General features: G+C 40.3%; 1 protein-coding gene across 35 annotated transcripts in view; it reads left to right on the top strand.

Annotated features, from left to right (window-relative positions):
* Window positions 1-18,007, top strand: part of BBX (BBX high mobility group box domain containing) — a 263,283-nt gene that overhangs the window by 193,736 nt on the left and 51,540 nt on the right. For all 35 annotated transcript variants that reach the window (XM_070582825.1, XM_070582859.1, XM_070582826.1 and 32 more), the window contains 3 exons: window positions 7,222-7,302; window positions 10,398-10,472; window positions 17,666-17,746. In XM_070582825.1, the coding sequence (XP_070438926.1) occupies window positions 7,222-7,302; window positions 10,398-10,472; window positions 17,666-17,746 (237 nt within the window). The remainder of the gene's footprint in view (window positions 1-7,221; window positions 7,303-10,397; window positions 10,473-17,665; window positions 17,747-18,007) is intronic.

Genomic DNA, 18,007 nt, shown 5'->3' with positions numbered 1-18,007 from the left:
GTGTATGGGAGGGGCATTAGATCTTGGGTCCTGATTTTAGAATGCCTAGTCTCTGTTGGAACCAAAAGACAAGACAGCAAAGTTATGGTCAAGCCACTGTCTTCTTTGCCTTCCATCCTGTAAAATGGAGCCAATAATAATACCGCGTGCCTCTAACGCCCAAGACATCTGTGAAGATTAATTAAATAAAACCCATAAGGCATTTTTCACTCTCCTGAAAAGGCTTCTTGTAGGTACCTAGTATTATTACCATAAATTATTCCAGGAATTTCATACTTAACTTGAAAGCTTAAATTACAGCAGGCATTGCTCCTAAAGCCTCTGGTATGCTTTACCAGCACTGCACGCACACACAGAGTTCCTGCCCATTGAAAATTTGTAGGAAATTACAGGTGTAATTTGCTCCTTTATCACCAGGTGCTGGAGGAGGAGACAACTTTTTAATACCTGGGAGCAATCAATATACGAAGTCTGACTTCAGCAGCGTGGCTGAGTTAGCGTCAAAGTTAGGGGAGAATATGCCTACAGATGATGGCGCGCCTCCGTTAAGGAACTATAAAGGTCGCGTTGTATAAGAATTAAGCGGTGCAGGAACTGTGTGTCATCTTTTCTCAGATTCAGTCATATGGCAGGTATCTATCGCATGCTTTCTATGTGCCAGGCACATTGGCAAACAGACCAGATACAGTCTCTGCCCTCGTGGATGATGTATGAAGGTTCAGGTTTTTAGAGATAGCAACCCTTCACATGATACTTCTGGCTTCAAAGGGAATCACATTGATTTTTGTTCATTAATCACCATCTGCCTATTTAAAAATAGTTTGTGTATCTAAGTTTCTGTTTGACAGTAAGAGCTATGAAGGGTTAGGAAGAGGAGGAATCAAATTTGGCTCAAGAAATCAGAAAGGGCTTCCTGGAGGAGGTGGTGCTGTCAGTGTTATGCATTCCAGCACTTGATTTTATTTAGTTGTGTTCTTTATTATAAACTATAACAAAAGTCTTTTTTTTCATTTTTTTTCTCATTGTATACTATGTGTAAGTCTTGACTCATCCAGGAGACCTTCAGCAACTCGAGATCAGGAACAATGACAGGATGGAAGTGGTTAGGACAACTCAGCTTTATTGAACACTGAATGCCAACGCCCTCCCCAGCTCACCCCCCACACCCCCAAAATCAAAGCTTTTCTTCGCTTCTCACAGTTTCATAGCTTCTAAGTGTATTTTGTGAGGAAATGTACTAGATTTAAATTTTACCTTTCTGTCTTCCTGGCGGAGACCTCCCCGTTTGACGTCACTGTTCGCTGGCCGTTCGGGCTGGAACTGCCAGCCCAGCCTCTTCCCTCTCAGCAGTGGGACTCAAAGCCCAGAGAGTCAGGTCCTTTCACCCACCTTGATTGACAGGCGTCTGTCCTCGAGGAGTTCCCAGGCTGCACTGCGCAAGACAGTGATGAACTTGCCTGGGCTCCTCCAGCGCCCAGAGCTGGAGGGAAGGGGTCATGGGGAGGGTGGGCAGCCAGGGAGCCCGGATGGACAGAGGTGGGTGGAGAACAATGACGGCAGAGTAGCTCTGTTACCACTCCATCAAATGCGGGAGCTGAGAAGGATGCTGTGTTGTCTGTAGAGGTGGCTGCAGTCACCTCTGGACCCCTTACTGCCTGTCACAGCATCAGTCAGTGCTCTGGTAGCCCCGTGCCCGGAGTAAGCCTGATGCTGCCTCTCGGCCAGATGAGTCGCCGCGTCTAGTAGGGGAGCCGCTCTCTGCCCTGTTAATTGGCCGTGCCCCCGGGGTAGCCCAGCCCTGGGGTCGGCCAGCCCAGTGCGGCGCTGTAGCTAAATTCAGGTTTAATTGAGTGGCCTCATTTTAGTCCTTCACAGCGTTTTGAAGGACTAACTTGGATGTAATATGCTTACGTTTAATTCACCTGTGTTTAAGCTCAAGTCCATTTCAGAGCTTCATTTAACATATTATCATATCGTTAAATGCAAATTAAATAATCAGTTATTGAAGGATACCTGGCGAAACGGGGGGGTGAGAATCAGATCCCTGGGCCTCGAGTGACCCAGGATCTTCACTCTTGAACTCTGAAACTGGCTCCTCGACCCCCAAGCCCTCTCCTCCCATAGCAGACAGCCCCAGCCCCACCTCACCCCGCTTCTTTCTGGCACAGCCCCTCTTTTGGTGACAGGCGTTAGCCTGCCTCCGTGGAAGCACTCGCCTTGTCTGACCCCTCTCCCTCAGCCAGCCTTGTCTCCTGCAGGCCTGGCAAATACCAGCTCTGGCTTAATTGGGGCCTCACCTCTCAGCTGGTCTATCTCCTTAACCTTCTAATTGGTCTCCTGCCTCCAGCTGCTCCCCAGCCAAGGTCGTCCTGCGCTCCCTGGCAGAATTCTCCGACTACACATCTCTTATCACACCACTCCCCTGACTGCAGACTCCGGCTGGCTCCTCATTGCCTTTAGCCTAATTTTTGAATTTCCTAACATAGAATTCAAATTTCCCTCATTCCAATTCGTTTCCCACAGCTCTCCCAGGCGTCTTAATCTTCAGCCACACTGGGAAAGTCACTGTTTCTCACACACACGGGGCACTTGCCTCCGTCCTTTCCCTCCTGCTGTTACCCCATCATTTCCAGTTCTGGTGCTGCTTGTAGGTATATCTCAGGTGTTGCTTGGCTTCCAGGCATCCGAAAGAACAAAGGCTGCTCTGTCCTCCCATGGACCCCATAATATTCCACCACCAGGATGCACTTAGTTCTTACATGTGTACCTGTCCCCTACACTTGAATTGTAAGCAACTTAAGGGCCAGACACATTCTCCTAGTCATCATTTCATTCCCCAGCACAAAATGCATGCAAGTGGAATGAATGTAAGCTTCTTGAAAGCAGCAGTTTTTGTGGCTGACACGCGATAGATGTTGATTGACTGTGGAAGAAGTGAGTAATCAGTGAGTGTTTGAATCAGCGAGGGCTGGAGTGTGTAGTTCACCTACAGCCGGTGTTCTTACCCCTTTGGTGGACTGTGTTCATCGCAGTTCAGCTGTGCTGGCTGTGGTCTTGTGCCTTGAGAAGCAGTAACGGGCTCTTGATGAAATCTGGGTTTCCAAACCGCGTCTTACTGGCTTGGTCTGTTTTATATCAGGGGCCTGGATCGAGTTTCTGTCTGCAGTTTTCACAGTCTGAATTGCACCTGTGAAAAAATGCTGCTTCGTCATAATTGTTAATTATACTAATCATTGCCCTTCCTCGGCTATTGAGAATTACAGCTAAATCAGAGAAGATTGGGTTTAAGGGAAGTTGACTATGTGGTTAACAAAACTTTGTAACACCCCTTGAGCTGTTTGCTTTCTTGGGCAGACAGCTACACCTAGTGGCGTTAGGGATTATTTCAGTGAGTATTTCTAGAAGCAGCTTCTTGGGTTTTTTCCTCCCTTTATTTAACCTCTGCTTATTTAGTGTCTTTTCTTAACTCTTAATTAGTGAACAGATATCTTTGACTCTTTTATATTCTGCTGTATTTAGAAAGTAAGCTGGATCTAGCATAGGAATGGATATTGAGGAGGAGATGTTTATCGTAAAAAACACACCCCACCTAGTAAGGAATTTCAAGTGCTATAAATACAGACAGCAAGACGACAGGGTCTGGGACCGTCTGACTGATAACATTACTTCAACAGGAGCCTTTTGTGGGAAATACCCTCCTCCTTTTGTGTGGAGAGAATCTGAGATTTCTTTACCAAACGTGTATGCATATTGGTGTTTGCACAAATACACACACCTGCATTGGGTGCCATATTTATCAAGCAGTCAAAAGTGAATTCTGCATGTACACATTTTCCGTGTCATTGAACCATTTTTACATTTTGAAATTTTAGATGGGAATATGTGTAGCATGTATCATGCATTTCTGCCTTATAACAAAGGATATATTTTATAATTATCCTTATCTTGACAACTTGGAATCATAGTTATAAATATTAATTACTGAGTGAACGGGTGCCTCCGGAGGAACTCTGGGCTATTTGCCCTACCTTCGTTCCTTTTAGACCGACTAGAGTGCTGTGGAACACATTTCTGTCTGTTCTTACAGTTCTTCTGTCTTCTCCCGGTGTCTTCTTGCAGCTGGCACTGTTTCTTTTGCAACGCTCTTCCTTTTTCTCACCCCTCTCTTGGCCCTCCTGACTGGCTGCTTCTGTTCTGCTGTGGACTCGAGTCAGATAACCATGCAGCTTAGTAGTAACCCAGTTCTCCTGGCTCCTGATTTTTGCTGTTTCCATTGTAATGCACTGAAGATTATGCTAAGTCCACAGTGCTTTAAAGTAAGAGTAACTAGGTTTGGAGAGAGGGTGTCATCCAGTAAAATGCACAGCCTCACTGCCTCTGTTACTGCTCTTTTAACCATTGAACAGCCTTTGTTGTGCAATTCCTGGCCAGGTCATTGAGATTCTTGATATTCACACATACACAGAATCAAGTCAGTCAATGGGTATGCCTTGTGCATCTGCTGTACGTCAGGTGCGTGGTGATCATGAACATGCGTGCACAGACTGCTTTGATTGCGTAGTGCAATTGACTTATCATGTGCAGGATTACAGATGCCTTGATAATCACTTACATTTGAATTCTCCATTCAAATAGAAAGTTTTGTTTAAGACCATCCATCCCAGTGATTTGCAAAGGGTCTCATTTAACTTTAAAACTTTGTGACTTGATTTGTAGTTACGGTTAAGTAATCTATAAATGGGACTTACAAGAAAATGGACTGTTTTTCTTACAGTTAATATGAACTCTAATTAAGCCCTAGGGTAAATGGTAACTATTCTCATGCATTGTGGGAAGTGAAATAAGAATATATATTATATAGGCTATATGCAGTGTATTACCCTAAATGATATGTTTAATTCCAAATATCTTTTCATAGATTTCTGTCACGTGTACAACCTACATTATTAAAGATTTATAAAGACACTTTATAATTTTCATTTAGTCCTAGGCTTGATTTTAAATCGGGTTTTGATTATTTACCAAGATATCTAGGGGCTAACCACACAGGATTTCTTTTTTTCTTTTTTTTTTTTTGGAAGATTAGCCCTGAGCTAACATCTACTGCCAATCCTCTTCTTTTTGCTGAGGAAGACTGGCCCTGAGCTAACGTCTGTGCCCATCTTCCTCTATTATATGTGGGACATCACCACAGCATGCCTTGATAAGCAATGCGTAGGTCCATGCCCAGGATCTGAACCTGTGAACCCTGGGCCACTGAAGTGGAGTGCGTGCACTTAACTGCTATACCACCGGGCCAGCCCCAGGATTTCTTGATAAACCAGGATAATATTGATTTTTTCCCTAAATTATAATATAAAGATATATTTTGTTCAAGTATTCCTTCCAAAAAAGGAATTTTTTTTGTGGCTAGTAATTTCAGGATTCATTGGCCTTCTTTTTAGTGCATTTTGTGTCTCCTTGGCTTCCCATTCTTGGGAAACAAATAAAAACACTTTTGAGCCATTTGGCATACAACTTGTCAAATAGTCAATGACAGTAACAGAGTCAGGCTTTGGCAGCCAAACCACAGGTAGCAAATTAATTAAGGCTGCCGCACCTTCTCTGTGGAGCTTATCAGTGGAAGAAGGGGCCATTACTCTTTCAGATCCAAAGGTGACAATTAAAATTTCAGATGCCTGCTTCTGCCCGATGGCCTGTGACACTGTTAGAGAAACATGTCTTCGCTGTCTAATAAAGAAGTTTGGTGAGAAAATCTGTTTTTAGGAATGCAGCCTGGGTGATTCTCAGCACTTTCCGTAGGATTCAACCATTGAATCTAATCACATGCAGCTATTAAAATTACGTTGGAAAAGGTTTAATAACACAGGGAAGTTAATGTGTTGTTAAAAAAGAACATTCTATATCTATAGTACAAAGTCCAACTTTTGTTGGAAAAATTATCTACGTATACAACTGGAAGAATGTGCATGGAATAGTCACAGTTTATCTTTAGAAGATAACACTGTGGGTGACTTTCTTCAGTATCTTGTTTTTTGTTTTTTTCAGATTTTCGGTGATGAACTTGGATTATTTTGTTCTCAGAAACATGTTCTTAAAAAGTATTTTTAACTTCTTAACTGTTTTTCTTCTGTAGTGAAAGATAGCTTTTTCCCTAAGACTCTCTAACCTTGTCATTCAGGAAGATGGGATTGATGGGGAGAACACACACTCATTTGGGATTTAGAATACTTGTTGTCAACTTTCATTTAGTTTATTTAGCATATTTGTTGAGTATCTACGTCGTGCCCAGGCAGTGTTAGGATTCTGCATTAAACAAAGCCACTGAGAGAAGATGCCCAATAAACAGATATTTTTGTCTTATGGTGATCAGTGCCAAGTGCCATGAAGATAAAGAATAAGATTATTGAGTGTTGTTCCTAATTTCCTTCATCTGTAAAAAGGGTTAGATGACAGCAATAATGAAATCCTTCCCTTGCTAACATTGGGACTCCTGTGACATTGAATTACGGTTGGTTACCTATGTGATTATGTTACCCAAATGCAGAAATGGGCCAATTTTAGTGATGAGATAGAAGAGGAAATGTGTATCCTGAAAAGAAGACTTGACTAGTAGTGAGAATTTTTTAAAAACCAGTGGTGTTTCTGTAACTTGTGTTAATAATGAAGATGGCAAATGAAGATAGCAGAGCTTTAAATGTTTACCCAACATGGTAAATGGTGCAAAGGAAAATAGAAGTTATAAAAAAGTTCTCTTAGATAAATGCTAACCTTTCTAAGATTGAGGCTTGTGTATAAACACGTGAAAATCCTGGAAAACAAGCATTTGATTTTAGTTTTGTTTTCCCGAAAGATTTATATTATCAGATCTTGTGTGTGTTCATGTAGTCTGGGGACATGACATCCTGGGGAAACACAGAACGTGGAAGAAGTAGCTGTTCTTTTGGTTTGGTGACAGAAAGCCAGCAGATCAAACGGGCATCACTTAGGTGAATATTAACTTTTCTAAAATGCATTATCCTACTATTTATGGCATTATTTGCAGTTGAGTGGCTTCTCATATAAAACTATAGAATACAACTACTTTTTTCTCACAGTATTGTCTCAAATTGTGGGAATCGGAACCATTTTTTCCTCAAATAGGAACGTTTTCGGTATATTTATCTTCTGTTGTCTTCCAGAACCCACTCTGTGATGCCTCATGTATCTTCTTTCTTTCAGGTGTCTTCTGGCACTTGCAGGCCTGATGTTTCAGAATCCCCTGAATTGCGTCAGAAGTCCCCATTGTTTCAGTTTGCTGAGGTAATACATTACAGCTTATGTGCAGTGAGGAAATTATCAAGTTAGCCTGAATTTGGGCTGATCGCTGAAACTTAAAGCGACGAAGAACTCTACTTAGCTTAAGTAGCGATAAATGGGAAAATGGAATCAAATTTTGGGAAAGATGGTTTGGAACACCAGAGTCTCTTAATGAAGGAATAACTATATGTATGTTCATAGAAGCTTATTATTAAGTCATAGTAAATAGTAATTATTACATAGTAAATAGTAAATATTATTACACTTAAAGCTCATCACTAATTTTTATTCATGGATAGTAAAGTTAAGAGTATAATTGAGTTATTGTTACAACTGAGTCGTTTGTCAGGCGTTAATTTAACAGGTGTTAAATCAGAAGACAGAATCAACTCATGGTTATTGGCTATGCATTCCTTTTTTTTTTTTAAGTACCCTTTTCTCTTAACTGAAACTTTAGTATGCAGTGGGCAGTTTTCAGAGTCTTACGTCTTGTGTCAAACCTGTTGAGCTTGATACATCTCTAGCATTGATTCAAAGAGATGACATGGAAAAGCACATTATCCTTGATATCAAGTCTAAAGGTTGAGACTGCTTCCCGAAATATCTTCATTTACCCTAGAACTCAATATGGAGCCATCATTGATTAATTTTTTCTAAATTTTAAACCACGTGGTCCCCCCCTTGATCATTTGAATTGTCTTTCACTAGACCTTTTCTCACCCTGCCATCCTTCGGAGCATTTGGCCACTGGGTTACAGTTTTGTACAAGAAGAGCATATTTTTAGTTTCAGATTTTTTTTCCTCTCTGGTGTTCTTTCCTGGTGGTTCTTAGTATTTCATTGGCAAAACTGCTTTTCACACTGGCGTATTAGGCCATTCTTTTTAAGGCATTGTTTATAATGTGCCTAAATGCCTTGCTGATATCACCAGAATGTTACAACATATACTTGCTGACATGCTACTCCTTATCGGTCACTTTTCTTTCTGCCTGTGTGAGATGTGCCATGAATTCCAATTGTTTGTATATCATTTCCTCAAGAATTTAATGGAACAGAGGATTCCCTCTGCACCTCCCTTTTCTACGGTAGTTATGGACATGTTAAGTAATGTTGGTCCCAACTTTGAAAGCAGAAATGCTTAGCCAGTGATCCCTGAACCTTAAAGATCTAATGAAATTTCTAAAATTTCATATGAAATTTTGGTTGTATTGACATATGTGCATTTTGGTGGCTTCTACAGCATACTGAAGATTCCAAAGAGATCCCTGACCCTATTGCTTTTATATCAAGGGTCCCTAATCTTTCTTCAGACGTTCTCTATTCATGTCATTAACTGGATACCTCCTTTATCTCAATATTCATTCATAAAAACATCCTTTCCTTTAGAAGCTTGTGAAATGCTTTTCAAAAATCTAGGTGGTTTATGCCACTGGTTCTGTTTTGTTCACTGTCTGATTTAATTCTTGAAGAAATATATGGTAGGTTAGGTGTTTCCCCTTACATAAACTGTTTATTTTATTTAACTTTTATAGAGGGTTGCTAGGAATGAAAAGTGATGTCTGAAGTAAGACCCACCCAGTTTATAATTCCTAGGACTTCAGGAAAATCCTTGTGGATTCATATTTGCTGTCTGCCACAACTTGCAAATGGTGGTCTTTTGAAATAAGTTTTATGGTTTGACCAAGGAGAATTCTACAACTTTCCCCTCAAATGTCTTCAAAAGCACTTGGTTAAATCTTACCCATTCACTATAGTTTGTTTATATCTAGTTTATTCAATAGGTTCTGGGAGATCTTTTTTCTTTTTACTGACATTTATTTTAAAAATGCTTATAGGTCCAATTCAAAAGATAGAGTGGAATTAAAATTTTCCTAATGGCTTTAGCAGTGAATAAAGTCAATAATTCTATCAGTCTCTTTACTAATTCTTTCTCATCCTTAAAAATCACTTTGATACTGTATCACCAGCTGCCTCCATTGTTTTTCTAACTAACTTAAGATGAAAAACTGATTTCTGTGATGGAAGAGTTATGATTGAGGTGCCTTTATTGCTTAGTAGGTACCCTGTGATGGAGTTGGTGGGCACAATTAATTGAAAAAAAAGACTTTCTGGGGCTGGGAATGGGCAGAATTAATAATGCCCAGGGGTTTTTGCTCTTGTGACTAGCTTTCACTCTATTTTGTAACTGGATAGAAGTTTTGTTCACTTTGGAACCAAAATTGATAACTGATCTTGTTCTCAAAACATCCTTGAAAAGTATTTCCACCTGGCCCTCAGAGCAGACTTTTAATGAGGCTACTGTAATTACCAAGTGGAAGCAAAAGGTCTCCTGGTCCAACCAGGTATGGTGTGGCAGGATCTTCTATCTACTGCCAGACACCTGAAGAGAGTGTGTGTGTGTATTTGGGGAGGAAGATGTATGGTGTTAAAAAAGAAAGAGATGTTGCTCATATTCATTGAAAACTTCATGGAGTTCTGGTGCCGTGCAGACAGTATATTCTGTGGCTTATCTTCTTCTCACTATAATCCTGTGAAATGGGGATTATCATCATCATCATCATCACCAATTTACACTTGGGAAAATAAGTCCCAGAAAGATTGGTTGAGCTGTCCAAGATCATGTAGCTAGCGAGAGCAGAGCTGCGATTCCATCCCAGATGCCCTGACCCACAGCCACAGGCTTTTCACAGCTGCTGCTAAGCAGAGACCAGCTCGGGGGCCGTGGGTTAGGGAAGAGAGAGAGTGTCTGGCTCCACTTGCAGCTTCCAGCTCTTAATAATATTTTAAAAGATCCATTGAAATAAGGAAATTCATCTCAACAGGTCTTCTCAACTAGTGCTTGTGACGTATACCTGATAATGTCACACAAGACATGGCAAATGAGCCAGACTCGGTCTTTTTGTTCTTTCCAGTCATCTGTTTTTAGAAACATGGCCTTTGTCTTCCTTTATCGTTTATACTGTTCTTCGAAAAGAGATTGAGGGTGATGACTCATGTCTTAATCTTTATCAGTGTCTGCATTGGGAATATATGGCAGAATCTATTAATCCAATATGGGAAAATGTCCTTATGCATTAAAAATTACTTGTTTCCTTGCAGATATCTTCAAGTACATCCCACCCTGATGCTCCTTCGAAACAGTGTCAAGCATCAGCCTTGTTTCAATTTGCAGAGGTATGGCCTTCTTTTTAAATGCTTATTGGGCTCAGAAAACTTAGCGAGCTCAGGAGGTATTGGAATGGAGTTTTTGAACTTGGGCATACCTCTTGACATTACCAACATAATACATATCACAGAACACTTAGTGTGTTTTGCTGCCTTTGCTGTAATCGTAGATCAGCTCCAAATTTTATATCCATTGTATGAGCATTCATTAAAGAGTTCCTTCAGAAGAGTCACTTTCCACTAATTCGTTTATTTCATTTTACCTTGTGGTTAATTTGTTCTAAAAGCTTGCAAAAACTGCTGTCAACAGGAAGGACATAGGATTTCGATTTATTAAGTTTTTCCAGTAGTGAAGTTAGCTGCCACAGTTCATGAATAACCCTCACAGCGAATGCAGTTGGGACCGCGAGCTGTTAATGATCGGTGCTTACCTTTGATGCAGTGTCGCTCCAGCCGGTATTTTTATTAGTGTTTAATCTCAGGCCTAGATCAGGTTGGCTCTCTCAAGATCTCAGGTTTCTTTGGTTTCTCAGCCAGTCAGAGATCACAGACTCGAGAGCGTTTTCTGGGTTAGTGTGATGAGGAGGCCAAATTTGCCGCAAACCTCTAGCCTCAACCCTATGCTCGTCTCTAATGAGCACTGTCTGACAAACAGGAAGGTGTGCACAGTTCGTAAAAATATGATGACGTCTGCTGTAGGTCTTTCCCCTTATTCCTTTTTATGAATCCCAACTAAAAAATGCATATCATAAACGAAGCAGTTTTTTATAAGGCTGAGAGAAAATGGCGAGCAGGACTGTTCTGTTTAATATTGATATATTGAAGCACTTTGATTCATTTGAATAAAGAGTGCTGCATAAATGAAATGTAAAATGATATCCTTTTGGCAGGAGAAAACCCAGCATCTTACTTTGAAAATGAGAAAAAATCACTTTCAGCTCTTATATTAAAAAAAAAAATGCTGCTGCTTCTTAGGACACTTGTGTCAAGCTCCGTCTCCACACCACCTGCTCATCTGTTTGCTTTCTCTGCTGCAGTATTTGCTTTCACTGTCTAGGGCTATTCTATAAAACTGGTAACGAAAATACCGTATAATATTATCATTTCATGAAGAACAATTTGCTTGATGAATCTGAATAAATTAAGATTTTATTATAATTTTTCATTGTGATAAACAGGCTGTTATTTTCACTGTCTGGGGAAATAGTTTTGTTTAATACTTCCTTGCTTTCCTCCAGTTGTTGACATCCATTTATTTGATATGAATAATTTTTTCAAGAGTGAAAAAAGAATTTTGGCACAGTGGCTAGATTTATTTTTAATGTTGATCCTTGAGCCAGTTCCATGCAACTTTTTAGAAAATTTCCTTCCAAACTGTGTATTCACTGTATATTCTGTTCGATTAAATTCTACAGTCTGTACCATGAATATTAGGAAGGTGCTGGCTCATCTTTGACACACCTGATATTTACGGATGCATTGACCGCCAAGATCTTCAACCTCACTTACAGTGTCAGTGTGGAATATCTCGGCTGGCTGTGTCTAACAGTTAGGCCACTCAGAGCGTGATTGTTATTTAAGTGATCCCATCTTCAGATTTATTAGGAGCTGCTGAAGCCCTGGGCAGCTCTGAGTGCCCAGTTTGGTGGTGTAACAGCTGCTGTCCTGTGATTCTGGAGAATGAGGTTCCATGCCTCTGTGAAACAAATTAAGTTTGTCCTTGCTGCTCCGTATGCTGGTTCCTCAAAGCACGAGAAGGTTTTTGTGTAGAGAAGAGAACCTTCTCTTGGGAGTTGTACAAGGACACATTTCCAGATGTCACGCCTCACTTCTGAGGGCTTTTGGGTTTTGACCATGGGACATATACAAGATTTGAGGAAGCTTAAAAAAAATTGTTATTTTGAAAACTTATTGGGAGTTGTTTCACAGCATCATAACACAGGGAGGCATGCATGATGGAGAAACCAGAATAAGATGTTTTGCCCTAGAATCAAATGCACTTCCCCCTCGCAACTCACTATATTATTTTTCCTAGTTATATTTTGCACAGTTTGATAATATGAACACTTTTCATTCCTAAGCAAATTATTACATAACATGATTATTGAACTGCAAATGTTCTATGTGATTATAAAAGAGAAATACATGTTTCTCTGAGGATGTATAACCTCTCTACTCACTTTCCTCAGCTGACCCAAGAGAACCCTAAGTGTCAGTCTTTAACATCTCATGATCTGACCATGTTGTCAGCCCATTCTGGGCTGGTTTATTGAAAACTAAACAAGAGCTAACTAGATGAACTAATAAAATTATCTGCTAAAATCTGCTATGAGCATATACATTGTAGCAGAAATAGAATAGGCTCTAATTACTAACTATGATCGTAGCCCTAAAGCTCTTATAATTATTTCATAACACACCCATCACCTTTGAAAAAACACAAACTCTTGAAATTCTCATTCTAATTAGTCTATAGCAGAGGTTCTCAAACTGGCAAATACATCCGTCACCTCAAAGGCTCGTTCAAACACAGATGGCTGGGCTCCACCCCAGAGTTTCTGATTTATTAAATCTGGAGTGGGGCCTGAATTTGCATTTCCAGCAAGTTTCCTATTAAGAAACCACAGTTTGAGACTGCTGCTCTATAGTTGATCATTTTAACCCTGAGTTATTAAACTGTCGTTGTTAAGGCGCCTCCTAGTCTCTCTGGGACCTCATAGGGTAGGGGTGAAGTAAGGAAGGGATAGATATAAAATAGAAAATTACCCAGGGGGCCACTTAATACCCCCATCCCTTTTCAGAGGGATTCTCAGTCCTATATTATGTACACTTAAGAGAAAAGTGTATGTTTATATAATTTAGGAAACAATTTACTCTTTAAAAATGTTTAGCTTTGTAATATTTTAAGATCAGGCATGGGAGATTCCTAGAGACCATTCCTGCTAATTTCACTGACAAACATTCATAAATCTACAAAGAGATTAGCTAGACCTTCTCTTGGCAATGGGTCATTTATCATGTAATATAATTAGCCTAGAAACACACTTTTTAACAAACAGCAAACCCTGGGCATTTCTTTAAGTTTAAAATGTTTTTTTCTTTCACATCAAGTCCTGGGTCTCTGCCTTGCAAGCTGAGAAGGATATTTTTCCTTCCTAACCAAATCTAATAGTTTAAAAACCCCTTGAAGTTAACCTATATGGAACCATGAAACTGAATAAAGAACATATTGTTTGTAGGTTCCTCATGAATGTTTACATTTAGACGGAGAAAAATATATCTGCTCTACGAGATCTGGAAAGAAATACAGGGTTCAAAGCCTCTCCCCCCCTCCCCCCATTTCAAGCTGTCTCCGCTTCCTCACTGACGCTCAGGATTCACCTAGATTCAGCATGGCCCCTCTGAAGGGCCGTCACTGTTTCCAGGCTCTGATCCGTTGAGTTGATCTGTGTGAGTTTCCTGTCTGCATCACCTGTTGTTTACTGATCGAGGGACCCATCCGTCACTTTTCAGTCTCATTTACTGGAGACTAATGGCCAAATGTAATGCCGGAAGGGCACCGTTGTCTCCCTTTATTTAACAAGTCTGAGCTCCGTGACCAGTCCACTTATTCTCTTCTCTGCTGTGTGGCCGACTCTTAGACCTAGAGTCTATCTTTGCATTGAAAAATTACTTATTGACTTTGAAGACAGAGAGCCAATCTGGATGATTTAAACAAATAGCTTTGGACATTAAAACTTTCCTTAGAAGGTATTTACTTTGTCAATATAAATACGGCCATAATCTCATCAAATTTAAGGTATTGTCACAGGTGGATGCGAGCAATAGGTGCAAATTTAAAGTGTTCATTTTCGTGATGGAATGCTCAGTATGTTGCAGAGTATTGCACTCGACAAAAACACCATATACTCACACCGCAGCTAATCAGTGTGAAAGTATTATGTGTTTTATGAGAAGCATTAATATTTCTTTTAAGATAAGAAAGACCAGTCGTCTCCTATTGTTCATTTGCTCTTTGATTCATTAATTCCTTCAGTAATTATGGGTCATTTCCTCCCAGGCTGCGATGTTGATGATACCCCTCATAATTGCAAAAGACTTCCACCATTGCTTAATCTGCTTTTGATCTTTACCACTTGTTTCCTTAGTGCTCTCCCCCACCTCAGGCAGCTATAAAATTAGCAGTTTAACATCCCGAGTGATAATTTCTCTTAACACCTTTGCTGTACCTCAGTTACGCTCACACCCACCCTGTTTGTCAGAACTCTACACAATTACCAAAGGAGAGACCACGGTGGAGTTAACAGATTGGCAAGCACCATCCAACTGGAGGAAGATAAACAACAGCATAGCCACGAACGCACGATGCAGTATGGCCCACTCGTGCCCCCACCTGGGAGTGTAACATGACACACGCTTCTCCCCACTAGCTGACCAGTCATTATAAAACATGAATTAGCTATATTGTTCTTAATTGAAAGGCTATGTATATGTCTCTCAAACAGAGAAAAAGTGGGGTGAATGAACACTGGTGGAACAGATTGGTGTGGTACAAGCTATGCTTATAATCAAAGCCCTCAGAGGAGATGAGATTACTGAGAGAAAATGTGTAAATAAAGAGAGAGTGGGCCCTAAGACAGAAATCTGAGGAAAAACATTTAAGGGATCACCATAGGAAGACCAGCTAGCAAAGAACAACAGGAGTGACTTGAGAGGTGGGAGGAAAACAGGACCCATGTGGTAATGGAAGCCCAGAGAAGAGGTTCCTAAAAGAATGCTCAGCCACATTGAATGCTGTGGAGGAATCAAGATAAGGCTCAGCCACAGACATCAATGTATGTCCAGTTTTCCAAAAAAATTATGCCCCCTGCCAAAAAAATTAAGCCAAAAGACATTCTTAGAAAGCGTATCTTACCTCTAAGTCATTAAATGAAAATTTTATTCTTAGATGATTCTAGAAATATTGGGCTACTAAAATATATTGACCGCCCCCCGCCCCACACCCCCACCCCCACCCCCGGTCAAAGCCTTTTTGGAAATCAGGCTTACAGCAAACTTGAGCATTTAAAATACTGCCCTATACCTGCAGATAGGCTAAAATCCTCTGTAGGCAGTGAGGAAAACTGTTCTTACTAAACGTAGGTGGTTCCTTTTGAAAGGCAAGGAACCGTTAATCTCAAGCCTTGAGTCAGACAGCTGTCCGTGAGCTCAGATGGCAGGTAGTGTGTCTGTGCAGTTCCCCCGGGAGCCTCTCGGTGTGCCATGCGCTGAACGGGGCCCAGGGAATGTGGTAGTGAACACACACAAAACATCAGGGAGGATAAACCTACAGGGACGAAAGTGACAGCAGAGGGAGCCAGTGGAAGAACTAGAAACACACAGTGTCTGCAGCGTTACACAGCTGCTTGTCCTTCACTGGTTCTTGAGGGTGTTGTATGATTATGCAACAAATTCAGTACTCTACAAATTACTAAATTTACTAATTATCCTCTGACATTGCAATTTTTAATTTCATTCCAATTTCAGTGTGTAGCTAGTATTTGGAATTGTACTGAGTTTGTTTATTAGTGTTAATAATGATAAATCCTTATTACTAATAATTGCACCATTTATTGAGAGCATAATATGGGCTCAGCATGGTGTCACACTCTTCACTAACAGAAAATCTAAGGCAGGCATTATTGTTTTCATCTTGAAGATAAGGTAACTGAGGCTCAGCGTCTTATTTGCTTACGTCCTCACAGCAAAAAGTAATGCAGGTGTGTCTGACACAGAAGCCATGTCCTTATTACACAACCTTGGTTCAGGGACTGGCACTGGTGTTCAGTACCCCCAAGTCGCTGAGAGTCGGGGATTGTATTACTGTATTTGTTTCTCTTAGTCCAGTGATAAGGTGAGTCATTGAATTCAACTTGTCTAGAAAAAGTAGAAGTGGCATATATCAGAGAAAATTCGCCTAGAGGAAGACATTCCAAACTTCAGAAAGATTGAGCCCCATAAGTTGATCTAAAGAAAAAGTGATTGAGATGAATAGGAAAGGACTTTATTAAAAATGATAACACCTAGGAAGAAAAGGTCCTTAAGACTTTCTTAAACTAGACCCTTCTGACTCTCCAAGGGCCTCTTGTCCAGCAGGTGTTCTTGGAGAATTCCCTGTAGCAGCAGGCACCCCGTCTCTCCTGGAGCTGGCAGCTCCACAGAGTCCCTGGGGGTCTTGGGGTCCCCTGTAAGGACGTAGTCACAAGGCAGGATTGCCTCCTAAACCGAACTGAGAAATGCCTCCGTCTTAAACTGAGAAAGAATTCAGGATCACAAAGAATATAAAAAGCTTAGACCATAGCTCGCTGCTCTAATGATGACAGAACTTCTCCAGGAGAAAGATGCCTTGTAAAGATCCTTAAGAATGTATGTCCTTCTCAGCTCTTTACTGAGTTAGGCAAGAAATTGAAAATGAAGTTTTCATGTAAAAATGAGAAAGCAAAGTGCTCTTCCTTGTTATCAGCGCCTGGCTGCTGGTTAGCCAGATTTGCAGATGAGCATGCAGTCAATGAAATGTCATATATATCGATGTTTTACTACAGTGCATGTCCTTATCTGTACAACTTATTTAGGCTTCTGGTCTTGATGGTCAATCTGCGTGTGCTTTAGAGCATACTCACAAAGCCAGGGCCAATGTTTTATATAAACTCTTAGCTTGCTGAGCTCCCGTCCTACTGCCTACCACGTTTATATTAGATTCTTAAAGAAATTTTTGTTGACTGACTTCATGCTGTCTTTCCACAGAAATCCCAAATATATTCCTTAAAAAAAATTAACTAATTGCTTTGGTAAATACAAAATGATTCTAAGTCTCTTTTATATTTGGCCAGTTGATGAATTGGTATTTATATACAAATGGAAATGCATGTCTTGTTTTAAAGTTATAGAGTTCAGTTTCAAGCCTGAAATATACAAGATAATACTCTCGTCATTAAAAAGCCACCCAAGCAAGCCACACCTGATTTTTGTTACTATTTTTGAGGTTAGTTAACTAAAATTGGTTTCAAAATTATAATCCCAAGCATGACACATTTAAAGTTATTTGGTTCTTGGGAGCAGTGATGTTCTCATAAACTAAGGAAAGTTCCTGAATGAGTGTGAATGGGAAGCAAAGATTCTGATATTACAATTAATGTTATTTGTATGAATTGTTTTCAATATAGATTTCATCAAACACTTCGCAGTTGGGTGGTGCCGAACCTGTGAAACGCTGTGGAAAGTCTGCGCTCTTTCAACTGGCAGAGGCAAGTTTCCAAGAATATATTGAGATGAGATCTGCAGAGTGGAAATGGCAGAAAAGTTAATCATAACAGTGTTCCTCAGACTGCGCCATCTCACCTGGGACCAGAAAGTCTGTTGTATCTAATTTTCAACAATAAGGGGGCTAACCTTTAATTTAGGAAAAAAGGAATTTTGGTTCTAAAAATCATTAAGCATTGAAAAAGGTTACCTGGGGAACCTTCGAAATCGTTTTCGCAGGCAGTATTTTAAAATAAGGTCAGTTT

This window comes from Equus przewalskii, chromosome 18 (genome assembly GCF_037783145.1).
Source record: "Equus przewalskii isolate Varuska chromosome 18, EquPr2, whole genome shotgun sequence".
Lineage (NCBI taxonomy): Eukaryota > Metazoa > Chordata > Mammalia > Perissodactyla > Equidae > Equus > Equus przewalskii.
This window is presented reverse-complemented; position numbering and strand designations above follow the sequence as displayed.